At 46.3% G+C, this 27,291-nt stretch overlaps 1 protein-coding gene across 1 annotated transcript in view; it reads right to left on the bottom strand.

The window, feature by feature from the left end:
- LOC111266445 (cell adhesion molecule Dscam1) overlaps positions 1-27,291 on the bottom strand; it is a 90,584-nt gene that overhangs the window by 14,754 nt on the left and 48,539 nt on the right. Inside the window, exons 10-27 of the mRNA XM_086970917.1 lie at positions 19,123-19,274; positions 18,698-18,830; positions 18,254-18,376; positions 17,847-18,020; positions 17,022-17,315; positions 15,186-15,317; positions 13,815-14,065; positions 12,837-13,086; positions 12,192-12,338; positions 9,295-9,444; positions 6,334-6,467; positions 5,919-6,081; positions 4,752-4,866; positions 3,742-3,913; positions 2,748-3,138; positions 1,875-2,075; positions 1,264-1,569; positions 360-533 (exon numbers count right to left, since the gene is read on the bottom strand). Coding sequence (XP_086827043.1) covers positions 360-533; positions 1,264-1,569; positions 1,875-2,075; positions 2,748-3,138; positions 3,742-3,913; positions 4,752-4,866; positions 5,919-6,081; positions 6,334-6,467; positions 9,295-9,444; positions 12,192-12,338; positions 12,837-13,086; positions 13,815-14,065; positions 15,186-15,317; positions 17,022-17,315; positions 17,847-18,020; positions 18,254-18,376; positions 18,698-18,830; positions 19,123-19,274 — 3,462 coding nt within the window. The remainder of the gene's footprint in view (positions 1-359; positions 534-1,263; positions 1,570-1,874; positions 2,076-2,747; positions 3,139-3,741; positions 3,914-4,751; positions 4,867-5,918; positions 6,082-6,333; positions 6,468-9,294; positions 9,445-12,191; positions 12,339-12,836; positions 13,087-13,814; positions 14,066-15,185; positions 15,318-17,021; positions 17,316-17,846; positions 18,021-18,253; positions 18,377-18,697; positions 18,831-19,122; positions 19,275-27,291) is intronic.

Genomic DNA, 27,291 nt, shown 5'->3' with positions numbered 1-27,291 from the left:
CGTCGGTCACACATTAGCATACCACACACAGCAACACCTTACCAACTCGATAAGAGAACTTGCGGGATTAGAAGTCTAATCCTTACGAGCTGCCGCGCGAGTTCTGCTGACGCGCCGGAGCTAACGCAGAGGTCAAACGAGCGCCGCTAATACTGGAAAAGTTAGTATAGCTCGCAGAATCGGCAGTTCGTACAGCACTGTAAAAGGCGGTCTGGACGTGTTCTTTCGAACTTTTGTAGATGTTGCATTATCACTGATTGAGGCTTGTGCGGGACCGGCATCGACAATCCCCAACTTGGACCCGGTTATGCCAGCTAACAGCAGCCTTTCCTAATTATCTAGACTGACGTTGTACCTACCTGACATGTCTTGGGGCTTGAAAAATGCCAATGCGGTTGCCTTATTCTTGCAGCAGAAAAGGAGTGCGGCCGATGTGAGTACGCCTGCCACAATAACGAGTACAATAACGACCAGTGGGACAACCAAGGCGAGATCCTCGTAGCTCTGATCGTGCACCATTAGTTCAGGAGTCACTGTGTTGCAAGGCGAATAAAAACGTACCGCAAAATAAAGAAACAAAATGGGATTATTCAAAGCAGTCAAAGGAGGAATAAGCTAGGCACATATAGACAATTGGGCCTCTCGGTGATCGACGTAAGGCTGTTGCGTTCCAGTAGCTCCCTAGCTGTCCCGTTTTGACGTTCGCTAATAAATAATTCGTGTTCTATTCCATCAGCTTCCAACAATAGCCACAGAAGCACACTGACGCTTCTGACAATGGACTGCGATCGGGGCCCAGCGTGTTTCACAAAACCTTTCCATAGATAGCGGTTCGTGGTACAGATACCATACGCACGCTTAAGAGAATATCACAGCAACGAGGAAATGATTCGAGGTTCTAGCTAAGTCAGGTATGACATCGTCGCGTGTCAAGAGAATTCGCTCGATTAGAAAGGTAGATGCAACTGATCAGAGTGACGCTTTGGTCGCTTGCCACTTTGCCTTTTTCACATACATATACATATATGATAAAATGCATGATGAGGCAGGTGTTTGCTGATGTCCAGTGTAAATGCTACGATAAAATGAGGTACTATGTAGCATTATTAGCCTACCGAACTTCTCAGAATCTATATTGTCTTGAACACTTGAGGGACCGGTTCATTACGCTTAAGATAGACAGCGCTTTTTGATTATGTAATCGTCATTAAACTCCGTTGCTTTCTCCACCATCGAAAAAAATCACAACAGTTACTAACTCACCGTGGGAGTTCGGCACGGTTCTCACAGTGAACTCAGCATCGGTGCTGCCAGCATCGTTGGTCGCTGTCACTCGAACGCTATACCACATTTCTGGCCGGAGATCGTGTAAAGTCATGGGACCTTCGTCTGGGCTCAGATTGCGAGAAACGACGATCCACTGAGAATGGCTTCCACTGGTTGGCCGGGGACGATACTCGATGGTCAGATGCGAGATTGGACAACCGTTATCATCCCACGATGATGGACGCAATGTCAACGATGTCGAGTTAGACACGATAAAGTGCTCTTTTCTTGGGGCACGTGGCACTGTGAAGTATCAGAACGATGATGCACGCATCGCATACGCACGGTCATAGGTGCATAATATACTTTTGTGCACACTTGGTCGAATTGACTGATTATCGTATTTGTACTGGTATAATTATACACTAATCGGGCTAGTAATAGCGCGCTAAATAGTTCAAATTGTTTTGCATATTCTAGATTACTTCGATCTCTTTTAGAATGTAGGCTTGTCGGATTCAGTGTCTTGCAACGAATACCTAGCTCGATTATATTCACTATGTATCTGCCGAAGGTTATTGATTGGACTAGACAGTAGTTCGCCTTACCTTCACCGAGTGTCTTTGTTGACACTGTCTCGCTGGCCTCGCTATGTCCACTAGGGTTGTGGGCGATGAGATATAGCTGGTACTGGGTGCCGCAGTAGAGGCCCATCAATTCGTGCGACATCCTCACGGACGTGCCTTCGCCGGTAGGCACCTTCACCTTAAGCCAAGAACCGGCTTCGCGACTGTAGTAGAGCTCGTAGCCTGGTAGGTCGTCACACAGAGCCATTGTAATAGGGATCAAGATCAGGAACGTCGTTTGATGTTAGCGGTTCGAGCGGCAGTCGACGCCGGCCGGTAAAGTAGAGGTATTGCACGAACGAAATGTGGCGAAAAGGAAAAGGACCAAGGAGAATACAGAGCACAGTGGAACGGCTAAGTGAGTAACGCGATGGGTTTATAGATTGTAAGTGACAACATTACGAGAGCATCGTAATGAAATCTGCTAATGAATGAGATCACTGTTGATCGGTCTCCACGGCTAGTTCGCACGATGGCCCCCAAGCCCTTCAGCCAGCCGAGGCCCGCCAGTTCCCGTCTTCCTGCCTCGGGAATTATCCGTATGTTCTGGCCAGAGAGGGACGCCTGTTTCGAAGGCATCCAGCAGGGAAGCTTGCAAAGTGCGTGGAAGCAACGATGCAGAGAAAGCGAAAGACGTGTCGAACTAGTACAGCCCGTGAACCAAAGGCAGTACTGGCAAGAAGGCGAAGTCGATGTGCCGTTTGCTATTATTCGACACAAATAGACTGACTAACTGCATCTTCCCAAGGTATCCTCGGCTAAAACCGGCAACAGTATCAGTTCCAGTTCACAGAGTATCTGGGCTCCGACCGTGATAGATTCTCATTCTTATTGCATTGTAATTTTGCTACTCACTTGTTATAGGTGATGATGTGTTCTTTCGTAACCAAGACAACGTCACGCTGTTAAATGACGTTCGTATAACTTCGACGTCCTGTGGCTTTGGCGGCACTAGATAGCGGGATTGGTAAGTCCGAAAAGTTCGCAACACCGGTAGCAGCAGCAAGAGGCGTCGAAGTCGGTCCTCAGGGATGGCGCCGTAACGCCAACGGCAAGCCGCGGGAAGTGGATTCCAAGGGCAACGAAAATAAGCCAGTAGTAGCCAGCGGATGAAACAGATCACAGGGAAAATACGAATAGGGGTTAGTTTCAAGAGCAAGCGTGGTTGAGGAGCCGAACATACGAGCGCCCCACGTAGCAGCAGCAGAAGCAAGGGTGGCTGTAACTCTCCTGTGCTCTTTTCTCCCTACGCACCTTTGTCTTGTTCTGCTATATTATTCCTGTTGTGTTGTGCTAATTGGGACTGCCAAACCGCTCTCAGCCAGCCAGTCAGTCAGTCAGTCAGTCTGGGAGGAGAAACAGGCAAGCAAGCTTTTGACCCACTTGTACTACTCCGGTGAGGACCAGCGTAAAGTAACAACCCATATGGCTATACCTCTTCTCGATCCTACCATGCCAATGCTCGCTGCTACTATAACTATTACTACAACTAATATCACTATCCTACTGAGACTTGCTAGAAAGGTCTGCCTGAAGGCAAATAGCTTCTCCAGGTACTCGGAAAACCGGACAGCACACGCTGTGAACGATCGAGGTTTTGGTGAGCGTTTAGGTATTATTTGGCTCACTCTGCTTTAGACAGTTTTTTCTTTGCAAGTGAAATTTCTTCCCGGACAAGAAGGTAATAGACCTGTTTAAGGTGCATATGGCGTTAATGTTGCTCAGAACTGAAATGCCTGAACAGAAAGAATGAGCGGCCGCAGCAGTCGTGATCAGAAGGGGGGTTTGTTCTGGCTGTATGCATTAAGCTATAGTTAGAAAGCTTTTACCATGTATGATACGTACAAACAGTGCTGGGATCAGAGGCGATGGTAAGCGCATACTCGACATGGTCCTTTCCATATGAGTTAGCTACATGACAAGTATACTTAGCCGCATCGCTATCCTTTACATTTTCAATGCGGATGGCTCCGGAAGCTAGCATTTTGATGCGCGGGCTACCACTCGAAATTACCCGATCACTGGAACAAAAAAACCTTCATCTGTTCGTTGATGCTTTCAACAACGGCTATAATTGAACCACTGTCGGACATCTTCAAAACGATATTTGCTATTCTAACTAACATAATTTTTATTTATTTACCAAAAATTACAATATATACATATCTGATAAGTAATTCGTTTATCTTACAGGCACGGACTGGGAACTCCGCATCATTATACATCCACCGATTATCAAAAAAGCGTGAATGTTGCTAAATTACTGTCATGTATTGAGTACGCAACGAAATAACGAGTATATCACTCATAATGGACGCAATCGGCGTAAGTGGCCTAAGTTTGCATTGTGGATGCTGAATTATTAAAATGGGTTTTCAAGCTATTGTTCCGTACAGGACAAGTCAGTCAATTTTGTAAACCAAACAATTTCGATCAGGAAAGTTATATGTCCTATTTAGGTCTTTTCATTGAAAAGGAGTAAGCTAGACAGACCTGAATGACGAGGTTACGTTAAACCTACGGGAGCAACAATAAGCTAATGCCAGGTAATGTAAGCGAGGCTGCGTCAAGCATGTGCTGGAAAATGATTGGACTCATATGAACTTGAGATAAATTGTAGAGGCCTAGGTCTCGCCGGCAAAAGCAGGAACACTAACGTAGGTAGTGTTGTGGTAGTCTTATTCTCATGAATATGGGATATAATCAGGGCATACAAGGTTCGCATCAGTCGCCAAACAGACCATATTGCGAATACGGAAATACACACGCCGGTATGCCTTGTGCAGAATACAGGCGTCAACCCACTGAAGAAAGAAGAAGCCGATAAATGCAGCATTATGATGCCATGACTGATCTTACTTGATTTTCCACGTTCTCTGAGGAAAGGGCAGTCCGGCAACCCGACAGTCTAGTTCAATGTCCTGTTTCTGCACAACTGATATCCCTCGGCTAAACGATGCTACGCGAGCTGGTGCTGTAAATCATAGTAGCAAAGGCAAACATTATCGTGTACGTATACCGAAATCGTATGCTACCTTGCAAACAAATCTTAAATTATTATTATCATACAATATCTAAGACATTCTATCTTACTGTTTACTTATTATGGTGTAGGCGTTACCCTAGACGGCAACTGTGTAATCGAACTGGTTGAAGCTCATTTAATTCGTAATAGTTCTGTAGCCCCGTTCCCTTCTTCGTACATCAGGCAACCACAATACATTCGGATGCTCTCACTTCGGCTTATTCATCCGTGCCTTGGATCAAGTTGCTAGTTTCAGCTGCTGGAACTGAGCATTCCCTCTTCGTTTCGTTCCAGGCTGAACTGTTTGGTATTAGGAAGCATTTGAGGGACCCTTTGTATGTAAATGAACTGAAAGCAATCGATGCATTTGCCAGCCATGTATATACATGGACACTAGTATACAGGGGGCGACGGGGGGTGAGAAGCAGGAGGCGCCCATGGAGACCACGGTCAGGCTGGTGCAATCCACCAGCCTACTGAAGTGGTTGCTCGCTACCCAGGAGGCTGTCTCAAGTGAAAGCGGATGAGACTGCTAAGGCATACTGCAGAAGTCAAGCGGTCTGAGGCTTTCGGTCTTCCTTAAAATAAACGTTCGCCCATTTATAACGCAACCATGCATATCGACTCATTGAAGGGCTTGGTCCTGCAGCAACCAGAACCGCCAATACCGCCGCCGTAACTACCGCCTGCGGATTCCTGATCGACGTATAGATATTTGACCAGCTCTTTAGTCTTTTTAGCAGCTAGCTGCCTATCTGTCGGACCTTTTACCGAGAGGAGAGGTAACTTCGTCTGGCAAATTTGTCGTGTGCGTTGGTGACTAGAAACATTTATGTCCGCAAAGCGGAAGCGCGAATACTGTTTATGAACTTGAACGCAGACATTGAGCGTGTAATATATTCGTGAATTTTTCAAAAGGAGGATATCCGCTACGCTACTGAAGTCGTCGTAAAAATCAAGAAAGTGAAATAGTATAGAAAGTTTACGTATTGCAAATGTACCTTTGATATCAGGTGTCTGGAACGCGCGTTTGCTCGGTGGCCCCTCTCCAACTGAGGTGGACGCTGTCACCCAAAATTCGTAGCGCTGGCCAGATCGAAGGTTCCGCACCTCGTGATATAGTTGACCGGATGGTACTGAAACTCGGCGCGAGTTTTCTTTGTTCTGCAATCAAAATCCAGGTGGCATCTTGCTTTCTAGACAAGAAATTTTTCATTTACTGTTATTTTAGTGCGACCTACACCAACGATACCCGTCGGTAGCGACATAATATGGTTATAAGGCGGTCCCTTCGGTAGAAAGTCTTATGGAGCGTAATTATTTAGCTAACGCAAACGGGTCAATTTTGCAGAACGAATGACTTAATGTATAGATTAATGATAATTTCTTAGTTACATAGCGAGGTTGTCAACTTACGAAACTGTCTTTGAGTTTTTCATACACTGTATAGGTTTGCACGAGTCCGTTAGGCTTCCGTGGGGGCCGCCAGCTAACAATAATCGCATCCGAAGCAAGTACCAGTGCTTTGATATCTTCCGGTTCTTCAGGGACTGCAATGCAGACGGGAAGATTATATCGTTATTCTTCTATGGAGGTACTATATTTTTAGTAGCGTAAAAACACCAGGCTTCACGCCAGCGGATTGGCCAGCTCGGTTCAATAGCTAATCACTGCTAACTTTCGGAGTAGTTACTAGCAGCAAATATACTGGTCGTTTGTATCTAGCTAAGCTGATAGCACAAACATGAGGAGACCAGCGACAAAGTGTATGTGTTGTATTTGTTTCAACAACAACAAACGTCAGCGTTTTTATTACACTACATAACAGAGTATAGGTTTTTAATTGGTCTTGTATAATGAGCTGAATCTGTATTTGTCTCATCAAAGAAGAATCCAACCAGTTACGTAATGCCAATATGCAAATAGTATTCGCTCTCCTTGAACAGGTACTATGACCCAGTATATATTACCATTTTCATGTTTTAAATATTCATGTTTACTATCTAACTAGCGTATTCTCCCATTTGTAGCACGGCAACATGGCGATGTTCCATTGATATCAGCACTGCGCATTAAAAAGATTTGATTTTATCGTTCCTAATGAACTATGGCCACTTTTCCCAAGGCTCGATTATTGCTACACTTACGCCTGTAACGTACTATTTTCTTTGCCAATTTTGATAAAACGTGCCGAGTTTCCACAATAGACCGATTATGACAGAAGCTGATGCTGGCAAAGCCTTTCTAAATCGCTAGAGGCAGTTGCAACAACGGCACACAGCAGCCTACAACTCTGGTCATATGCGCCTGCCCAGCGTGCGCGTCAACCTGCCCTTTAGAAGATATTTAGGCAAAGCGGCAAGGTAATTATACGTAGAGTCTAGGGCTACGGTGCAAGCTGAGGCTCATTTCAGATGTGGCGATCGTTCCGAGTGAAATAACATTTGCTATTTTGGCGGCAGACCTCCTCGTTTTATACAAGCTTTAAACAAAATTTTGGCATAATTCCTCTATTTACCTATCAAATATGTGTGCACCATTGAATGGAACAAGAAAGGCTTGTCGATGTCAATGCATGCGTGGTTAATCACTCTGACACTTCAATACAACGGTGGCGGATCCAATTAAAACAATCGTATCCCTTAGCAACAGCAAAAATAGTCGAGATGGTAACGGCGATAGGAAAGACTGCCGCTAACATTCTCAGCGCAAGGCCCGAGAGCGGACAAGTCGTCCAGCAGTGTTCTTCAGTCGGATTGTTCCGGCTAACTGAGAGAAACTCAGATCAAGAAGTAGTGAGTTGATGAGCGACAGCATAAGAAAAATCTGTCGAGGATGAGCAGGCTGCAGAGCAACGATGTCGGGAAGAATCGCAGTAGCTATAGCTGCTATGATAGTAACAGAGGTGCGTCCCTGAGTACGTTTGTGTGTCCTGGTCGGATCTCAGCCCGGGTTCAGCCCAACAGTGAGAAGTTACGTATAGGGCCAATAGATGGCGTAATGAACAACTCTTAGGTACGATAGCAGACATGAGATGCCGAGCTTTGAGCCTGAAAGATAAATGAAGGTAAAGTTTACGCTGCAATCTAAAGCCGCCGGACCGCAGGAAGTCGTGATAGTACCAAACTGTTCCTGTTCATACGGCACACTACCAAAGTATAGTAGGAGAAAAACATTGGGGGATCGATTGTAGTGGCGGGACGCTGGGCGGAGCTTTTCGGTTGACGAGTGGGTGGTGGGGTCCGCCGTATGCTTGTGATATAGAACTCTCCTGGACACGGAAACCGTTGTTGGCTGCTGTTAGTGCGGGTAGTACTGCTGCGCTAGTTCGGATCTATCATTAATTATGCTCTCGAGGGTGAGCAGCAGCGCAGTGGGTGATGGGGCCAAAAGTGTTAGGGACTTTTTAAATAAACAGGGTTCGCTGGTCCCTATTGCCAGTTTCCACTGTGCCATCGTCTCTTTCCATGCTAGCTCCCTCTATATATATATATATATATATCTATAGAAAGAGAGAGAGAGAGAAGGTAAGACACGTCAACTTTTTCAAGTCCTCTTTCCTTCCGGACTTTCCTCGGTTACAGCTTTCTTCCTCTTCATCTTTTTTCTCATATTTGCACGTTCTTGTTGTGCCAGCGAATACCATTAGTTGTCGTGAGCGATATAAACGATTGGCCTTGCTAGCTACTAACTGCGAGCCGCTTTATTTCGCGGTCAGCGGTAGCTATGGGTAGTCTGGACCGATCGCCTACGTTCGCTTTTCCTTTTTCATCTAAACGACTGGCAGGATCTATTAGCTGGTCTCACTGATGGTGGCAGTGGTTATAAAGAGGCTGAAAGAAAGACCTCTGTCTACCCTTTAGTTGAAGCGATGTCTTCAGTTGCGTAGAAGTAGAATGACAGATACGTCAGCTAACTCGTGCGTGACGTAATAGACTTTAACTAATCTGAGCATATCGATAAAAATCGATCGCGCAACCAGCGCTTACTGCTGGTACCACAAGGAGCGACCAGTGGTCAGCTTTAGGTTTCTAAGGTAACCTTGTGAACGGCAAAGAGACTCAAGTAAATTGCACATAGATGTAAAAGTAAGACGATAGAACGATTAAAGCATTAAAATATAACGTGATAAAGAGAGAAGCTGAGGTCGGGGCAATTCAGTGGCCAACATCCGGTTGGCCATCTTGGAGCATGTGACAGCGTTTGGTTCGAAAATAGCAATATTCAAGCAGTAATCTGTACAGGAAAGACATAACCGATCGTTGCTGTTGATGCCGCGACTGTTTTTTTGTCGGCCAAAAACTGCTGATCTTCTAGTCACTCAGTCAGAAGTGGGCCGGCTAGAAACCAGCAAAGAAAACCATTGGTTTTACTCACCAGACTCGTGAGTCCTACAGAAGATTGGTGTGGTGCGCTGCCCGACGCCTCCGCCTGAAATGCCCGCCACGCGGATAGAGTAATTCGAGTAGACTTCAAGGCCTTCGACCTGAAGGGACGTAGACACATCATCCGTTTCCCGTTGGCCAACTGGAAACAGGCACGATAGCAAAGCGAATTAGTATTCATTTAATATGGGTAAATCTGATAAATTATTCTCTCTTTACCGACTACTGTTACCTTCATCGAAGGACAGATGACACTAAGGAAAAGTTGCAATAATGCAGCCGTTAGCTCGACTGCACATGCGCAAAAGACGCTCCAAAAGGAGAAAGCCGCGACTCGTAGTAGGTAGTAAAAACCGCAGCAAGCTTGCTAGGACTGTTTGCGTTAAAATTTAATTTGCTTAAAATATGAATGTAACGATTCAATTAGTACCATATAATAATGGACACGACGCAGCTAACGAAAGCGCAAAATATCATTCGATCGGTATTTGGCTGGCGAACAAGGACCGTCTGACACGACCATTTAAGCAAACAGGTGGCACTATACCTGTCAAGAGAGGTGCTTCTGGTAAGAACTCCAAAAAGAGATGAGAAGCCAGATTAAGAGTTGCGCGCCGAGGCTGGCCCAACTTTGACGCGGACTAGTTGCTTAGTGCTGTTAAATGAGGCAACAACGAATTGCCTCTAATCATAAATATCTGGAAGGAGCGAAGCGGCCTTGCTGATGGCGCCCCTCTACTACTGGCCACAGCTATTACTGTTGCAGTTGCAGATAAGGGAGCTTGCCGAGAAGACTAACACTGCAGGAAGTCCTCGCGTCTTGTGCAGAAAAGGGTGCTAGTAGGGAGGGAACGAAAGAGGGCAGGAAAAGAAAGAAGGGTAAATGGCCGTCGTGGGAACACTGGAAAGGTGGGACAAAAAACAGGAAATGACAACTTGAATAAGGCCAGCAGTAGCAGCAGCCAGCAGACCAGCTGCCGGCTAATTGAAGGCAGGCATCTGGCAGCTCACTAAGGGCCAGCTGTAACCGCCAGTCCTTGTGTCCAGGCGCAGCAGTCTTGGTGATGGCCGCAGTGCAATCGCTTTCCTGATGCTTCTACACAAAAGCGTATTCCGCTCCGTGCAGTCTACAAGGGGAACAGTAACAGGCAGCTGGACCGATGCATTCATTTCTGTGGGAATAAGGAAACGGGGCAGGTGCCCGACCAAGCAGGTCATTGCCGAGCCGGGCCGCGACACGATCGAAAAGCGAGCATCAAATACGCTGTCCGTCACGCAGTAGTACTATTACTACTAGTATTTGTGCTATAACTCGTCTACGGCAGATAGGCGAGCCACCCACCTGTCCTCTTCTTTCCGCAAAGGCACAATTGTTGGCGCTGCTCGCCTACTAACCAACAACGCGCTTGGCTAACCTATGCGGGAAGCGTACGCAGAATAGAAAGACCAGGCAATCTCCTATGGAGAACTGTTTCTCTGCCTGTCCTGCTCCCGTTTCTGCCAATGCTAGCTAGAGAGTTAACGGTTCTCTCCCACTTACTCTTTGCCGATGAATAGGAAACCAGCAAAAACGGCTGAAGCACTTATTTAAGAAGTACAGCTATTTCGCTCTGTTAGATCGGAGAGGGATGTCGTCGGCGGCACCGGTAGTAGCGGCGATAGCCGCTGCCACTGCTCCGGCAATGGAAAATCCAGGAAGCTGATTCAGGGTAGTAGGTGGGGAACCGTCTACAGGGCGTGCTCCGCGTGGTCAGGCTACGCAACCCATCTATTCGGGTTCCCGCAGAAAGAGTTACCAAAGGGAAAAGGCTGGGATTGCACACGAGAGTACGGAGAAAGGAGAACTATGCCGTGACGATGACCACGACAGCGATACGAAACTGCAGAGGAAAGAGGGAGATAGAGACAAAGAGAAGAGGTTTCGGATACGCAAACGCTGCTCCTTTAGGCGCAACCGCCCCGTACCCATTCGGTTGAATTGAGATGGGTTGATTTCAGACTGGCTTGTCTAGGCCCACTAGTTCTTTTTCGACTCGTAACAACGCTAGCAAACAGCAGTTCTACTCTGCAAAAAATAGAGCTACACTGAGGTATAGTCCCATTGGCGTACGATTGGTTTATAACTAGACTGCATTACGCTGCTAACTAGAGATTCAGTGCAGCCTGTGGCTATTACGGCGTCTGTGATAGTATCGAAGGCAACTATAGAGTACTTGCTCCGTCACTTTGGCTATGAATAGGAGAAGAAGGCGATGCAGTAAACCCCGCTATCATGTACGCGACAAGGAACAGCTTCTCGAGATGCCGGTAAGTAGAAGGGACCCACGGCGTTGTCATTGGCATGATATGATGCGAAGGCACTAGATGGACGAAGCTGCCGTAACCACTGCTGGTGGGACTCCACTGCTTGCTGATCCGTTTGGAGCAAATATCGACAAGGCCTTTTTGATGTTCCCTTCATCACTTAAGGAGTTCGCGCCTTCCGGGGGCGGAGCCATTGGTCTACGCTGATCGACCAAACGCCAAGTCAAGCCTTTTCTCCGCCGGCAAAAGCTATTTTTCTCATACTCCCCCGAACCTCATTCTCATCCGTTCCCCAACGGCAGTAAGTGTTATGACGAGAAGTTGACGACAGGAAACGATAACGGTGACACCAACAACTGCTGTGTGGATTGTAAATGACAGGCCAAAATAGCAGAGATTGATGTTACAGTATCTTGATATCACTGGTGTTTTGATACCGTACCCAGCCAGCACATGTAGCTTTGTGCTATTATACTCTAGTCTAGTCATACTTGGTCTGGGATCTAGTCCAAAACCGCTACCGGCTGGCTACAGATGTTCATGGCCAGTGAAGGCGGATGGCTGAATGGTAAATGGCGAACTTACTTTTTAGCGTATCGACGAGTTGATAGATGACCTGGTACCCGCGGAGAATTCCATCGAGCTTCGAAACGTCGAGACTATTCCAAGACACCTTCATTGAGCTGGTTGAAAGGACGTGGCAATAGACGCCTGTCGGCGCAATCTGAGGCACTGTGAAGCATCACGTCACCGGGACATACGGGCCGATAGATAGATGTAGAGAGGAACAGACAGGAAAAAGTTAGACAAACGCACACATACACATACAGATGCACACAAAGTGAGAGATGGGTAAGCGAGGAAAGCGGAAAAATCAAGTGACCATCGACGTACAACAAACGAACGAACTGTCTGGTGCTTGCTTCGTCAGGCAGCAGGCCCCTCGTCGCCACGGCCTTCCTCTAATGAAAGCCGATCACGATATTTTTGACGCCGCGAGCAGCGATATACCTCCTTCGATGGATGGACTCTTTCGTTGGTTAGCTTTCCTTTTCTTCTTAGTCAATGAAAGGGTGCAGCTCTTCGCCCCATTTGGCCAAACGGATCTATTACTATCGTTCATTCGTTTGTTCAGCAGTGGAAAAAGGTCGGAAAGACGAGAACCAAATGGTAAGGAGACAAGACTCTTCGACTATAGTAGCTATTGCGACCGTGATGGAAGCTACTTACCGTCTTCCGCGGTTGACACGACCATCTCGTCCGATCGCGGCCCCGCGCCGATCGAGTTGTATGCTTGCACTAGGATCGAATACTTTGTGAACTTTCGCAGGTTGTGTAGCATACATTCGCCTAACTGGCCACTGTTTTTCATCGCTTTCGCCTCTACTGTTTTGTAAAGGTGAAGCTCACTGGAATTGTATAGCTTATAGCCCACATAGTAGCCCTTGATGCGACCATTCCGTAGTTCATTAACAGGGGGCTGGAAAAGAAACGACGTCAAAATCAAAGCAGATGATTACAATGCCTTTTATGATGTTTGCGTATCTTACTATTTTCTCGATCTGCATATACGTGTAGATAAAGTGCGTATAAATCGGTATGGACGTATATGCCCTGTATTTTATTTAATCACACGTTTCGTATATCATAATACCTATGCGTGTATTAATAGAGTGCGAACTAACAGCAAACTATTTATATATAAATAGACGCAGTCAAAATCATCTATGTGTGTATGTCTATCCGTGAAAAAAGGAAGTTGCAGCTACAGTTAGTTTAACCGTTAGGCTGCTACAGTTAGTTTAACCGTTAGGCTGAAACCCTACAATTGCACTAGTGATGGCTCATTTGGAGTAAGCCCTTGGCCCCGCTGGCACGCTTCGTATAGTACTGCGTCCCTAATACGAGCGGAACTTGCACCACTAGTAGCTAGCAGTGGAAAATCGCTCAGAATAGGCGTATTATGTACAATTACGCAGAATAGCTAGTGTCTCTAAATAACAAAACGCCACTGCTACAATGCCCTGGTATTATACTCTGAAATGTAATAAAATATATTGGGGGCAAATGATTATTACAGGAAAAGGAAGAAACGAGAAGGATATGGTAAATGTCTTTGGTGTCGCTGTTGTTTCTACCCCAGATCCTGTCTGCGCTCCGGGAACTCTCTTACCGTGCTTCTTAACAATATCTAAGCTGCTTACGTACATTCCATGATACACGTAGCGAGGTGGAATCAGCGGCCTGCACGTAGACATTTGTCGGGGGGCCGGCTGGCACCTCCTCTTCCGTACGCATCTTCAATAGATTCGTTGACGGAGGTCCAATGCCGACCTCATTGGCGGCTTGTATACGAAAGTAGTACAGGATATCGGGCCCGAGACCGCGCACGGTCCAGCTTGTCTGCTCAGAAGCTGGTACCGTTACGTTAATCGTCTGTTCACTATCCCACGCACTTTCTGCAATGCAATTTCAAAACATTTTGCTTGAATCATATTGACGGTTCTAACAGGTGCATATACAAGTTACAAGAAGTTACTGGATGGCAAGGATGTGCCAGACTATACGTGAACACGTGAACGAACGTCCACAATTGAATGCATCGAATCTAAGATAATAATACCCTATAGCCACGCGTATGTTCATCCTGTTTTTCCATAGACTATTACTTTTGCTGCTACTGATGTTCATTACTATTACTGCTCTATATAAATGAATTGTCGTAGCGCTTTTGCACTCAACACTCTCGTTGTATCTCACCGGTTCATTATGACTTGTAGCTGAAGTAATATATCCACAATGTATATGGTCAGCAAAAGGGACTTTTATATTGTCTAACCACATGTTCAACGTGGCGTTGCGTACCTCGTTATAGTAGATAACATCCTTCACGCTTGGCCTTTATTTGTTTGTTGACGGAAGACGCACCGGAGCATTAGTCACGCCAAAAACATGAATGAGGTCAACCTCCCCCTTCCGGGACAGCTGGCGCTTGTTTTTGTTGTGGGAATATGAATTCTCGCACTCATACAGAAATACTCCTATTCCATGCATGGGCCCACGAAAGGGTAAAATGGGTTGGGTCGGAGTCGCCGTACAGTTACAAACAGCGACCAGGTTACTTGGCTGTTTACGCTGCCGACGACAAAAAAAACCAGCGGCCTATCCACGCCAGCTATGGGCAGAGCGTCGGCTAGTAAACAACACTGGAGGTAAAACGGGCCGCGACAAGAACAAGAGAAACAAACTACGCCTTTTCCGTGCTAGTCTTCCTACGAATGGTAATAGCAACGACAAGTAGAAAAATAATGCAGAAAAAAGTGGGGATAAGAATAAGGGTGGTCACAGCCGAGGTTGGCGGCGCCCGGTGAAGAAATTCAAAAAAATAAAGAAAGAGGTGGGAAACGGCGGCAGCGACTCTGTCATCAGATTGGGGGACACCCCGCAAATAGACAGACACGACTATTCTCTATGGAGATGCCCCACGTATCTACTTAGGTATCTGCTACTTGTTAGGAAATAACTAGTATACAGCACTATAGAAGCAGATAAAAACAGAAAACGAAAAACGCTACCAACCTGTCCTATTTTTATACTGTATGAGATAGTAAGTGATGGGGCTGTTGCCATTATATGGTTCTCGCCAGACGACGTTAACGCTTCGACTGCTGACACTTGTAATGTTGAAGCCCTCGACGGGCTCCGGCGGTTCTACGCGATGTAGGTAGCACGGTGGCACGGCATCAGCAACAACGACGCAGGGTCAAAGTAAGCGGGTAGGACAAAATGGTTTGTAAGGAGCAGGGTTCGTGCGTGCGTGCGTGCGTTCGTTCGTTGTTGCCGACGAAGAGCAGAATGCCAAGACGTCGACAAAGCATCGGTAAGATTGACAGACAGGAAGTCGAAAAAGCAAGCGGGCGGCGTTCGCAGAAGTAGAGGAAGAAGGAGATCGAACGACGTATAAGACGACGTCAAACACGGACCGAAACCAGTCGATGAAAAGAGACGAAATAGCAGAAGTGTAGTTGTCCACGGCGGCCGGAGCGAAAGCAGCAACCATAACGACGCAGACAACGACAAGTAGTGCGTCCAATGTAGCCATGATGACGGGACAATGGTAGCAGAGTGTGGCCGGACAGCGGTCCAACGTGACAAGAGCCGGTACGAACCATGGCATTAGCAACAGCAGCAGCAGCAGCAGCAGCAGCACAGAATAAGGCGTCGACCGGACAACGTACGAAGCGAAGGTGCACCGATGGTCGTGCAACGACGGGACGGTGATCGGATGGACAGCCACCCGGGTTGCGCCAGCAAATAAATCAGGAAACGAGCGAACGAACAAGAGAAAAGAAGAAACAATTCTCCAATTACTAATGGTAATATGATAACCAGGTCTTTTCCCCTTTGGACTTGCTCCATGCTTTCCTTGTTCCCCGTCCTTTCTGCAGCGCCGTTTGTTCTCTCTCGCTCGACTCTGTTACCCGAAGTGATTCTATCTAATTCGTGTCGCGCCTCCGCTTGTGTGGATGGCTGACAAGTGGCAACTGCTGACACTGGCTCCATTTGCTGCCGCTTCTTTGCTAGGGGATGCGACCGCGAAAACTAGCCCAACGCGGCAACAATTGGAGTTACAGACAAAAAAAAAAGTCACTGAGAGACACAAATCGACGCATGCGAGAAAAGGCCTTGAATCAAAGACAGAGCGAAAGGCGCGGCCGACACAGGTGGAGAGAGTAAGTAGAAAATACAATGAAAATGTATTAGGCAGCGTCGTAATGACAAACAGACAATCCGACAAATAATATGCTCATGTGGGCATTTCCTCCTGTCATAACTATGTCGCAGATTTAATGAATCCAACGATTCAACTAACGCCAATCATTGTCGACGTCGTGGATTCATCTGACTTATCATAAACCCTATTGTGCTTATGAGATAGGCAGAAGCGATAAATGGCGTCGGATATGATCAGCTGCAGAAATGGACAATAGAAAAATGTGACATTAGCTTTGTTTTAGTACTGGATGTATCTATATTCTAATTTTGTATTATTTTCATGCTAGATGGCTAATGCAGCCAAATAAGTAACAATTTCAGCATTTTGAACAGTTCTCTTCTGAAAAGCCCAGATCCTCATTTTCTCGTATATTTCCCAGATATGTCAATCCAGTTGCTGAAGTCTTTTTTGAGCCCCAGACCCCCGTCTAATTCCTATTCAAATTATTTTTTCACCTAATAATAAATAACAAAAACCATTCTTACTTATCATATTTGGGCTATTTTTATCGTAGCCACCGTAACTCGTGCTCCGCGTATGCTATTTATCTATCTCAAATAAACGCTGCCGTAAAGATTCAAATAGATTAGCAAACGTTAATAATAATAACAAATGTTAGCTTTAAAAAGGTTACGTACCTTGCACGTAAAGCCGAACTTGCATTTCGTCGTTGCCGAACTTATTACTAACAGCACAAGTGTACGTGCCGGAGTCCTCGCGTGCAACCTTATGGATGACAAGGCTTGAAATCAACCCCAACGCCGAATTTTTCTCGTGCACCCCGAATGTTTTTGACTCCTTGCCTATTGGTTGCCCGTTTTTTGACCATCTTACACGTATCGGATGGTCACCTCGCACTGGACAGTTGAGTGCCATCTTCGAGCCAAGTTTCACTGTATTGTTGTGAACCGCATGTTCGATACGAGCCGGCACTGCAAGTCACATAACCCACAAACAGATAGCCAAGTTAAGTCGGACTAGTTTCAAAGTGGTTTTCGCCTGTCCTCATAACTTCCTGCTCACTGCCCATCTCAAAGCTGAGTATAGCATTGCCTTCTGCTACAGTGCACCTCTGTTAAGCAGTTAAACCCTGCGTCAAAGAAATTGCGCAACCAGCACCGCTCCCTTAGCGACTAACGAAAAGCGTAACTATCAATAGGGCGAGTCGAGAAAGGGAAGGCAGTTTAGTCCCCGTTTCTTCAAACATTTTCTATTAAAGCGCCGCCGCTTTAGCGGATCCCCAGTCAGGCCAAGCAAAGTTTGTCGGATCTAGCAGCCCATTTCATCTTGATCGTCTGTGTATATCCGCGTGAAAAAGCAGACCATAACCAGCACCCAAGCGTTGGTCACTTCTCCTCGGTTAACTTCCACTTTTCGTTACTCGAGAACGGATGTCGGTTGGAGCCCTCTATCGTTTCCTGCCTTCACAAGTCTAAACATGAACCGGCAGTGATTGCACGAACCTTGAACATTTAGCTGGACCACCGTACTTAGGCCGGATCCCACCCCGTTGGCAGCCTGACAGAGATACGGACCGCGATCCTGATAACGAACCATTGCGATACGCAGGGTGCCGTTCTCAAAGATCTGGTAATCGGGACCACTCAGGATTTGCTTGTATTCTGATGATTGGCGTTCTGCAATTTTTTTTTGTACGACGAAGTGCAATTACAACGGAGCACAGAACTTGCTTAGAATAACCTCCATTAGTACTACCAATTCGTAAAAACGACACAACCTGACTATCTTTTTTTGTGGGCTTTTGTATGTAAGTAATTCTTCTGTTTTTTTATTAGATATTACATTTGCAATGCAACACGTATTTGAACGCAAACCATTCTCTCTCATCGAAGCGCCATTATCTGTTTACCTGTCCCTCCCCTTTGCCAAATAATGCGCGGTAGAGGATGCCCAGTAGCCATACAGTCTACGTGGATACTGTAACCTTCCACAGCTGATGAATCCTTCGGTTCGCGAACCCAGTGAGGTGGAACTGTCAAATTAGAGTAAACACGTGTTTATTTGTTGTAGACCTATAAGTTCCTTTATTGACCTGTCGCAGTACATATACTCGGTCCTCACAGTCAGCAAGATTATACAACGTTTCTAGCAAATGTTATCGTAAGACAAATAAATGCAGAGTTTAATCTTAAGATTGTTACATTCAAGCTAGCAAGAATGCGTCATTACTCTGACAAAATTAGAACTAATGCGCAGTGTCTATTCGGTTCCCGCGATCCTCCATGACTCCTAGTCCTGGCTGGCAACTGCAGTGCTAAAACTTATTCGAAACATGTGAAAATTGTAAACCTACCGTGAACCATGAGTATCGCCGTATAGTTTACAACAGCTGCGTCGTTGCTCGCCATACAGGTGTAGTTTCCATTGTGAGCGGGGTTCAAGGCATCGATGACCAACGCTACGGAGAATGCATCCAGAGAGCGCACCTACGAAGATAAAATAAAACAGGCCGAGAGAAAAAAAGGGAGAGAAAAATTATGGGATGGACCTTTTATTCATCCCGTGCAGGTGTCGACCCGCGCTGAGCTGACAAACGAGACAAACGTAGTCGTTTCCCAACACGGTACAATTCACCTTTTTCTTGACGTAACAGAGGCTTTTACTTGTGAATTAAATCAGCCTGCAGCTTTTAGTTTACACTGTGGCCGTTGGGACTAGCTTACGGATTAGGTGGTCGGATAGCAAATTGTGCATCACGTAGCGCATCGGCTGCCTTACCTGTAGTTGTGCCCCGGATTGCAACGGTAAGTTATTTTTCAACCAGCGGATTGTAAGTGGTTGATCGCCTCTAGCAATGTTACAGTAGACACGGGTTCGCATCCCTTCGTATAAATTCTCGTCGAAAGCGAACCTCTCGATCAGAGGAGGAACTGAAAAATTCGGGACGTGAAACATACTAGTGAGATTTTTATGAATAGAATCCAAACTAACCGATATCAGTGTAAATAGATGTCACTCCATAACTAATTCAGGTACGATTTTTACGCTCTTAGAAATTAAGTTCTGACATGTCTCACTATCGCGGCTAATCAGTTGATTGTGGTTTAGCTTAACTTGCACGGCCATCCGAGCTTTAACATGGAATATCGTCGACAACCGATTGCATGCGCACAATGCTCGTCTTGTTTCTCTGTTTCAACCGTATTTACGAAGCTTTGGCTTTGAGGTAGGAAACTTTGAATGGGAAATGGAACAGTAGTAGGGGACTTGTTGCTACACGGAATTGCCTATCATATACTTGTTGAATAAAACTATTCATTCCATTAATTATCGATGGTATGGCCTTAGCGATGATCTCACGACGCTAAACTCTGAGCATACTTCCAAATCTTACCCTAGCACTTATTGTAAGTGGGTTCCGTCATTGGAGCACGAGCAGGCTGAGGTTAAGCGTACTCGCTCAACCTCGACACGCTGAGTCAGCATCTTGCTTTCGACGCTCGATACCTTATATTTCCTTATATAAATACTACCACCAGTTTCACCTCGTGGACCATAGCATGCCGTCACTACTATTATTATTGTTAGTAATTATGAATCCTCGCCCTCGTTGTATGTTGTTCTTGCGTGCTGCCGAAGAGCCCGCCCGTTGTGCCTCGCGTCTTTCTCTCTCTTTTCGCCTAACCGCCCGTTACAACGAATGCTAGTCACAACGGACAGAGTCAAGGCCACGGCAGGCGCGAGGTGTGGAAAGAGGAACCCTCCGTCCAGGAGAAAATACGGGTCGCAGCAACGTCGGTCGGCTGCAGGAACTACCGTAACAGTCAAATATGCGATGTCGACAAAGCGAAGCGTGGGTCTTCGAGTCTAGAAGGGTCACGGTGCCATCGCGGTATCCCGTCGTTGCCACCACTGCTGGTACAAGGGCCATTTGCATGGAAACGATGTCATTATGACCTTAGAAGTAGCGGCCAGCTAAGTGCAGCCACAACAACTAGAACGAAAAGCGAAGGATTGAGAGGTAAGCACGATGCCTGCTTGTCTTTCCATTCTCGTCGGGCTGATACATCCAGGCAACCAAAATGCAAAGCTTCTCTTTCGAGATGAGGTCGCGGGTTATAACGCCCTGTCGAATTTCGCGCTTTCTAATGTTTGAACAGGCCTACCCGTATGAAAAAGCAATTCAAACCAACACTGGTGAAACATGTTCTGTTAGAGGGACATGCCAACATGAAGGACTAGTAGCGCTCTTGCAATTTCGGCAACGATCGGCAGCAGCGAGCATGAAGCATTGGTGGAAGGCAAGTGCCGTGGCCTCTTGCCGCGTTTGGTAATAGTGGCGTGTGCCTTGACTGTTTCTAACCGTCGTATCATACCGCATCACATTCCCAAGAAACGGGCTGACCCCTAATTCTTAGTCTCCGCTGTAGTTCTTCTCTATGGCACAGCGCGTATTAAAACTGGGAAAAAGCGGGCAAAGGTATTATCGGATGCAGCGAGCAAGGAAGGCCTCAAGCGACTAAAACAACTGAGAGCTTAACCAGTTAGCGGCAGTTCATTCCACGAAGGCGGCACTGGTAGGAGTCGGTACTGATGTCCAGGCCGTATTAAACTTGGGCAGGAACTGAAGGCCAAGATGGCAATGAACGGGTGGGAGGACGTTAAGACGAGACGCCGAGAAAAGCAATTGGTCGCAGAAGTGTACTGCAATATCTTTCCAGCACATTAAACGCCAGTCAGTAACATAATGGCTCTCACGCAACGGCCACTTGTCTTTTAGCTACCGGAGTGTGTAGCTTTTTAGTTCAAACTTCGGCAGTTTTACCGTTTCGGCACTGCGTTGGTTAGCGGTGAAACCTTCGCCGGTTAGAAGAGGCAGGTAACTTAAAGGGAAACGCCGGCTGGATAGCCCCTACAAGCCTTGCCAGAACTATTACTTGGTAACCGTTTAGTTTCTGCCACCTGATGGTGTACGAGTCTATTTTTTTCGTCCTGTTACTTCCAGCTGCGAACAGCTCCTTTAGGCCTTCCCTGTCCCTCCTGCTTTCAGGCCAGCTCGGCTCGCTCCAAATCTGCCACTATTATTAGAGCAGCTCGTGCCTATAGAGCGTAGTCTCTTCACTGAACTCTTCTGCACAGGCGACTAAATGTTGCCACACCGGCCAGCATACCGTCAACTGCCACGTCCTACAAGTAGCACTGTCCATATGTCTGAGATAGTCATAGAGTACGAGCTAGCTATGGTGCCGCTGCTGTGATTGCCAGTCAAGTTACCGTGCCTAACCAGTATCCTGCAGGCCTTTCAGGCTAGGTTGCCTTTGTCGAAGGCCACTCTTTTCAGGGTACACAGTATGCGCAACGGAAATCTGCTCTTGTAAACATTCACACTTCCTGAAAAATTTTACCCGTCACTCTCACCAACTAATCGATGTGTTTGCAAAGGACAGGCAGGCAAGTCTGTCAATACATATTCTCAACAAACGATACAGCAAGGGAACAAGTATCAAGAGCGTTGTATAACGTTTTAATCGTAGAATGTTTTTGGTTGTGCTGTTCGTTAGTGTATGGTAGTGCCGTGGTTTCCAAAGAAAAACCTGCTTGAAGGCTCTAGGTTATATTGAAAGTGGAAAGAAAAAGGCGGAACGTATCAAAATCAGATCTACACGATAATAATTCTATACTGTCACGTGTTCATCAATGAACTTACGTAGGCAGCCAGATCCAATTAACAATAGCTGCGCTGGCAAAATCCATGCACTCTTATAAACACAAATCTCTATTAAGAACTGCATAAGATTGAGCCAGAAATTATTCAGTTAGATCTATTACTTTGCATAGTCATGTCAGATCTTTAAACTTTCGTTCAACAACTAATTTAAACATTCTTCTTTGCTAGGCACTTAATAGGCACACAGAGTGCCTCAATTGGGTGGAAAAAGCAGTCTAACGTATATCTGTTTCAATATCGCACGACACCTATTTAGTTTACCGCGGAAAAACGTCAATAGATAATTAATGATGGCGCGTTGTAATCCTAATGCGGAGAATTCAAGCGCAAAAATGCTCTACCATCAGATTTACTAACATCTCGTTTAGGCAACACCTGTTCGTAGTAGATTTTTTTTTTGTATGTTTTCAAGTAGGTTCGATTGCTTTAGGCATTTTCCCTATTTTTCACGGTGATTGACGTTTCCAGAAAAAGTGCATATATTCACCACTCATGCGCGCGCAATCCCACTAAAATTAGGCGCCTGGCATTTGCTACTGTTTGTGGTAGAGTCTGGGACGGTGTTTTAGATAGTAGTAACGATAGACCAGAACCTAAAAGCTAACATGCCCTACGAATATTTCCAGTTAACCAGGTACGTTTCTTTAACCTCGTCGTTATGAGGGTAGCAGCGCTATGCTGCTGTTTCTGCTGCCGGTGAACCCGGAGGGGTGCTCCGTTAGACTTGTTCGGGAAAGACCCCCCATTCGTCCCTAGTTGCTGCCCACACCTTGTTTAGAGCTCCAGAAAGCCCAAATCGCCCTACCTCAGTTGCCGTTTCCCCAAGCAGCCATGTCAACTGGGACAGGGCAGGAAGAGAAGCGGCTTCTTCGCTTCCTTAGCAATGTTTCATTCAGTGTCGCCGCTTGACACGAACCATAGTAGGAACTTTTTCCGCGAGTGGTTGCTAGCAGCTAACACCTACTCCGCTAGAGCTACCTTCCGGTCGCGTAGTGCCACCGCCAACTTTCACGTGGTCCAATTAACTCAGCTTCGATGAGAAAAGAGAGGCCCTTAAGTCCAAACCTCAGAAGCACCCACTTGCCACTGATGGTCGCCTACTAGCTCGCCAATGCGTCATCAGTGCCGCCCCTAGTCTCCTCAGTCCATACCGTTTCGTCCCAACTGCTACTATTCTTGGGCGCTACCTAGCGTGGCCTGTCCGCTCCGGTGTCACACACACGTTCCCACATTATTCTCTACCGACCATTTCGTCCTGCCAGCTGGTTGTTTACAGCAGTGTCGCAAGCCTGAGGCTACCGAAGCTCCACCTATGCCTTCCTTGGCATTCAAGGTCGACGGCGACCTCGACGAAGAATGAGAATTAGGAGAAAAGGAGCGACAGCAGTAGAAGCGGCGCCAGCAGAGGCGTTATCCACATGCTACTCTGTTCTGCTATATGAATGTGCTTCACACGCCAGCTCAGTCAGCGGCGTTTTGCGGTAGACAGTGGAATCCTGGCGGCCGGCCGACAGAACCATTCCTATACTTCTGGCCTAACGACGGAAGTAGCGATTCCTCCATTTTTCCATTTTCCTTACGCGGGAAAGCTCGGACTTGGGCCTGATCTCTCGGCCTTTTAGGTACCAACGGCTGCGTCAGCTTCGACAGCGCTCCGTAAAAAATGAGGCGGTTAGCTTCTCGCGGCCAGTACCTTTTCTCCTAACCCGCTGTGAGGCAGGCTTCAGGCTTTTGGCTCTCCTTGGCACGATCAACCCCCGTTAGAAACGGAATATAGGAAGACGGCACAGGCACACAGCAGCCTACGAAGGACGCTTTGAGCACGATAAAGAAACGCACGCGTAAGGAGGCAAGTAGGCCAACAGACGCAGGCTGGCTTGCCGTTCTGAGCCTTCCTCCTTGCTATACATGCAGCAGCATACGAGATGGGCAGTTTTGGCTGAGAAGTCGCTCGTCTGCTCATTAGGACTAATTGACACTTGAGAAGGCTTTTTGCCCAAATGCTAGCTGCCAGTACATCGTTGAGATGGGTTGGGTTCGTAGCCAGATGCCTGCCAGCTGAGGCAATAGAAAGCCATGCTATGTAGCATATATAGCATTATGCTGTATCTGTCAGCAGCCCGAGACAGCAGTGATGGACCGATCCAGAAGCGTTAACAGTTTCATGGCTGCTAGCTACACCCATCCAGCGCAAGGCCGGAGACCGCCGTTGCTCAGAGATAGCACTGTATGCTAGTTGGTTAAGTGATAGTTGTGTGACTGGGGGAGAGGTTCTGCTTATGCAATAGATTTGGTTCCACCGGCATCCCCTCTAAGGTGGTTGCATAGGCGATTTGTCTAATTTCAGCTTAGCCTATTTTCACATAAAGATTGCCAGCAATGATTATAGCAAGTATGTGTACAGGATCGTGTCGCATATTAGGTCCTTTTTTGCCGCTATTATACTATTAGAAATTACGAATCAAGTAGCCATCAAAGGATAGGCTACTCCTAAATAAGAAAAGATAGGACAATACTGTTACGAAGTCGACTTATAAAAACCATGGGCATTCAAAATGTTTTTATTGTGAATATTAACATTTTTGATCTCTTAACTTAAGAAAAAAACTTTTTTTTGGTAAACCTTTATTTGTTTAATATCTCGCAAACATCATCTATACCCGGTCTACTGCAACATATCCCCCTCTTGAAAAATTTGGAGAACAAAATCTGGTAATATTATCTCAAACAATATAAGAAGCTAAAGCATGTCGCATTACTCTTGAAATCAGTACGTTTTTCCAATTTTTTTCTAGTAGATCAATGGTTTCATAGGCTTGGCAAAATGTAGAGGTATATTTCTGGCATCAGATGGATACAAAAGCAATCAATTTAGCATCATTGACGAAGTTTAGTACGATCAAATATATTTATTTTTATATTATAGAGTAACGAAAGTTCCATGAACTTAAAAGAAGTGGTTCGACTGATTTATATAGGAAGTTGATATAAATGAGTCTATTTCAAACTAATTCTTGTATGTAGCAACTGTCTACTTCTAAATCACACTGGTTCTGACGAATATGTCGGGGGAATTCTACGGCATGCTTTATTACTTGCAGTATCTTAAAATCAACAGACGATTTTTCCACTAAGTACAAGTTCGTTTTCTAAAGAATACGTCCAACTTACTGTATGCACATTAATTAACAACACTGTTGCCAGTTTATTCATGCGACAAAATACATTTGTGATTTGTGTATCTGTACGTCGTTCGTTAGCGAGACACGGAGCTCGTACCGTGCGGGTAAGTCGGCAATCAGAGCGTATGAAGTCTTCTCGTAGAAAGTCAAGATTTAGTCCATGCAGATAGATAGGGTTGTGGTCCTGCTCTGCATTTCCCGCTTGCGAAAAAGCAAGTGAGAAGGAGATACAGGGAGATAACTGCCAAGCGAGAAATGGGAGCCGGGAGTGCTTGGCCTCATCAGCCTCAATGGTGAGGGGGCAACGAACTGAGATTAGAGGACAATCCCATCAAGCAGAGGTAGCAGCAGCGCGACCAGGCCACCTAGGCGACGCGCGAAGCTGGCCTCTTCCTACTCTTTTCCGTCGCCATCTAGGCCCGTTTTAGCACACATCGTCCGTGTTTAACATTTTACAGGAGACGACAAAGGTTCGTTGAGCCAGTCGGCCGACGGTGTCAATGACGACGGTTGTGTTATCACAGCTGCATTGCGACGCTGTCGTCTTCCTCTCCCGGCTCTTCCTTTCTCTCTCTTCCCCCTTTTTAGGCGTCGTTCCTCGTAGGGTTCGCCGTCGTACAAACGAAAGCGGGTCTCGAACCTTGAGCTCATTCCGCTGGGGCGTCAGCCCGTTGTTCAGGGATGGAATCTGAGCTGGATAGAAAGAACAGGGCGGGTGTGTGAAATGGGGACCTCTTTTTATCTTTACTTCATTGCTGGTGGCTCGTACGACAGCTGAGCAAATGGTCAGATGGCAGATCGACTGGACTGCGACAGAGGTTGCACAACAAAGAGTATATAGGAAAGGAGGCGGCTGCCTGTTTTACACTACCGTCCGAAGGCGCAAAGGCGACTTCAGTGCCTCGCTAAAAGCGTGGCGGTCGGCTGGTTTAGACGATCATCAGAAAAAATTTTATACTGCTTGGTTGTTTCTATCATTGTTGCAGTAGCATCGGCGTACTCTTTTACTTTTCTCTCGCCCTCTCGTCCTTTTCTGCCACTTCTTCTTTTTAATGCTGATTTAAAGGTGAAGATCATGCATGTCTTTTGCCAGCCCATTTCGAGTCCTCGGTGGGACCCGGTAAAATCTTACAGGGTACGGCCAGGTTCGGCTGTGCGGCGGACCACGTCCTGTCAGGCTGTACTTGCTCCGGAAGGCCGCAGTCTTGAGAGAAAATTTCAAAATCAACAGTGACATCTTTCACAACAAGTTGTGTGTCGCAAAGTAACACACAAACGCACACAGTATTATGGTAATAACGCAGGCGAGCCACATCAAGTAAGAGTGGAAAGTAACAACATAGCTACTATGCGACTACAAACGAGATAGATAAACGGGGCGCATCAGGAAGTGGAGAATGACAGGACTTCAAGCCCTGACGGGTGAGTGTTGTATTTCTGGTCTTAACACGAAAGATGCCGGCGAACAATGGGAAACGTTCGGCTCTTTTGAACAAAACGCTGTGTTTCAACATCTTCCAGTCATGCCCTAACATTACCCGCTGCTACCCAAATTTCCAAGAGTCTCGTAGAACCGGTCCCGTTCTACATCTTTGTTACGACTAGTAAAGATAAAGATATGAGGTCAGCCGTTCCGTGTCGCCTATAGAGAACAAAAGAGGGTGAGAAAGCAAGTGCGAGTAAAGTAAACAAGCAGGCCCCCAAAGAAATGGCGTATCATTATATACCTATGTAGACATCGTAGTGGTAGAAGTGAAAGTTTTCCTGGAGCGTACTCACGTTACATAGGTTTGAATAACCTTAGAGCGGACGCGGGCGAATGGGCGAGAGTAAGAGGGCCAGGGAAAAGACAAGCGAAAGTAACGACAAAAAAGCCCCGCATCATGATCGGAAGCGCGACAAAACGAGCCGTTACAGATATGCGCACCTTGTATATGAAGCATGACGGATTTCAGCTAGACGACGAGTGTAAAATGTCGATGGGGTGTCATAATAGTGTTGTATCAAATGTTCGTATGAAGTTGGGAAACAAAACTT

The sequence above is a fragment of the Varroa jacobsoni genome, unplaced genomic scaffold (assembly GCF_002532875.2).
Source record: "Varroa jacobsoni isolate VJ856 unplaced genomic scaffold, vjacob_1.0 scaffold_115, whole genome shotgun sequence".
NCBI classification, from domain to species: domain Eukaryota; kingdom Metazoa; phylum Arthropoda; class Arachnida; order Mesostigmata; family Varroidae; genus Varroa; species Varroa jacobsoni.
The sequence above is the reverse complement of the archived record's forward strand: the minus strand, read 5'-3'. Positions and strand labels throughout refer to the sequence as shown.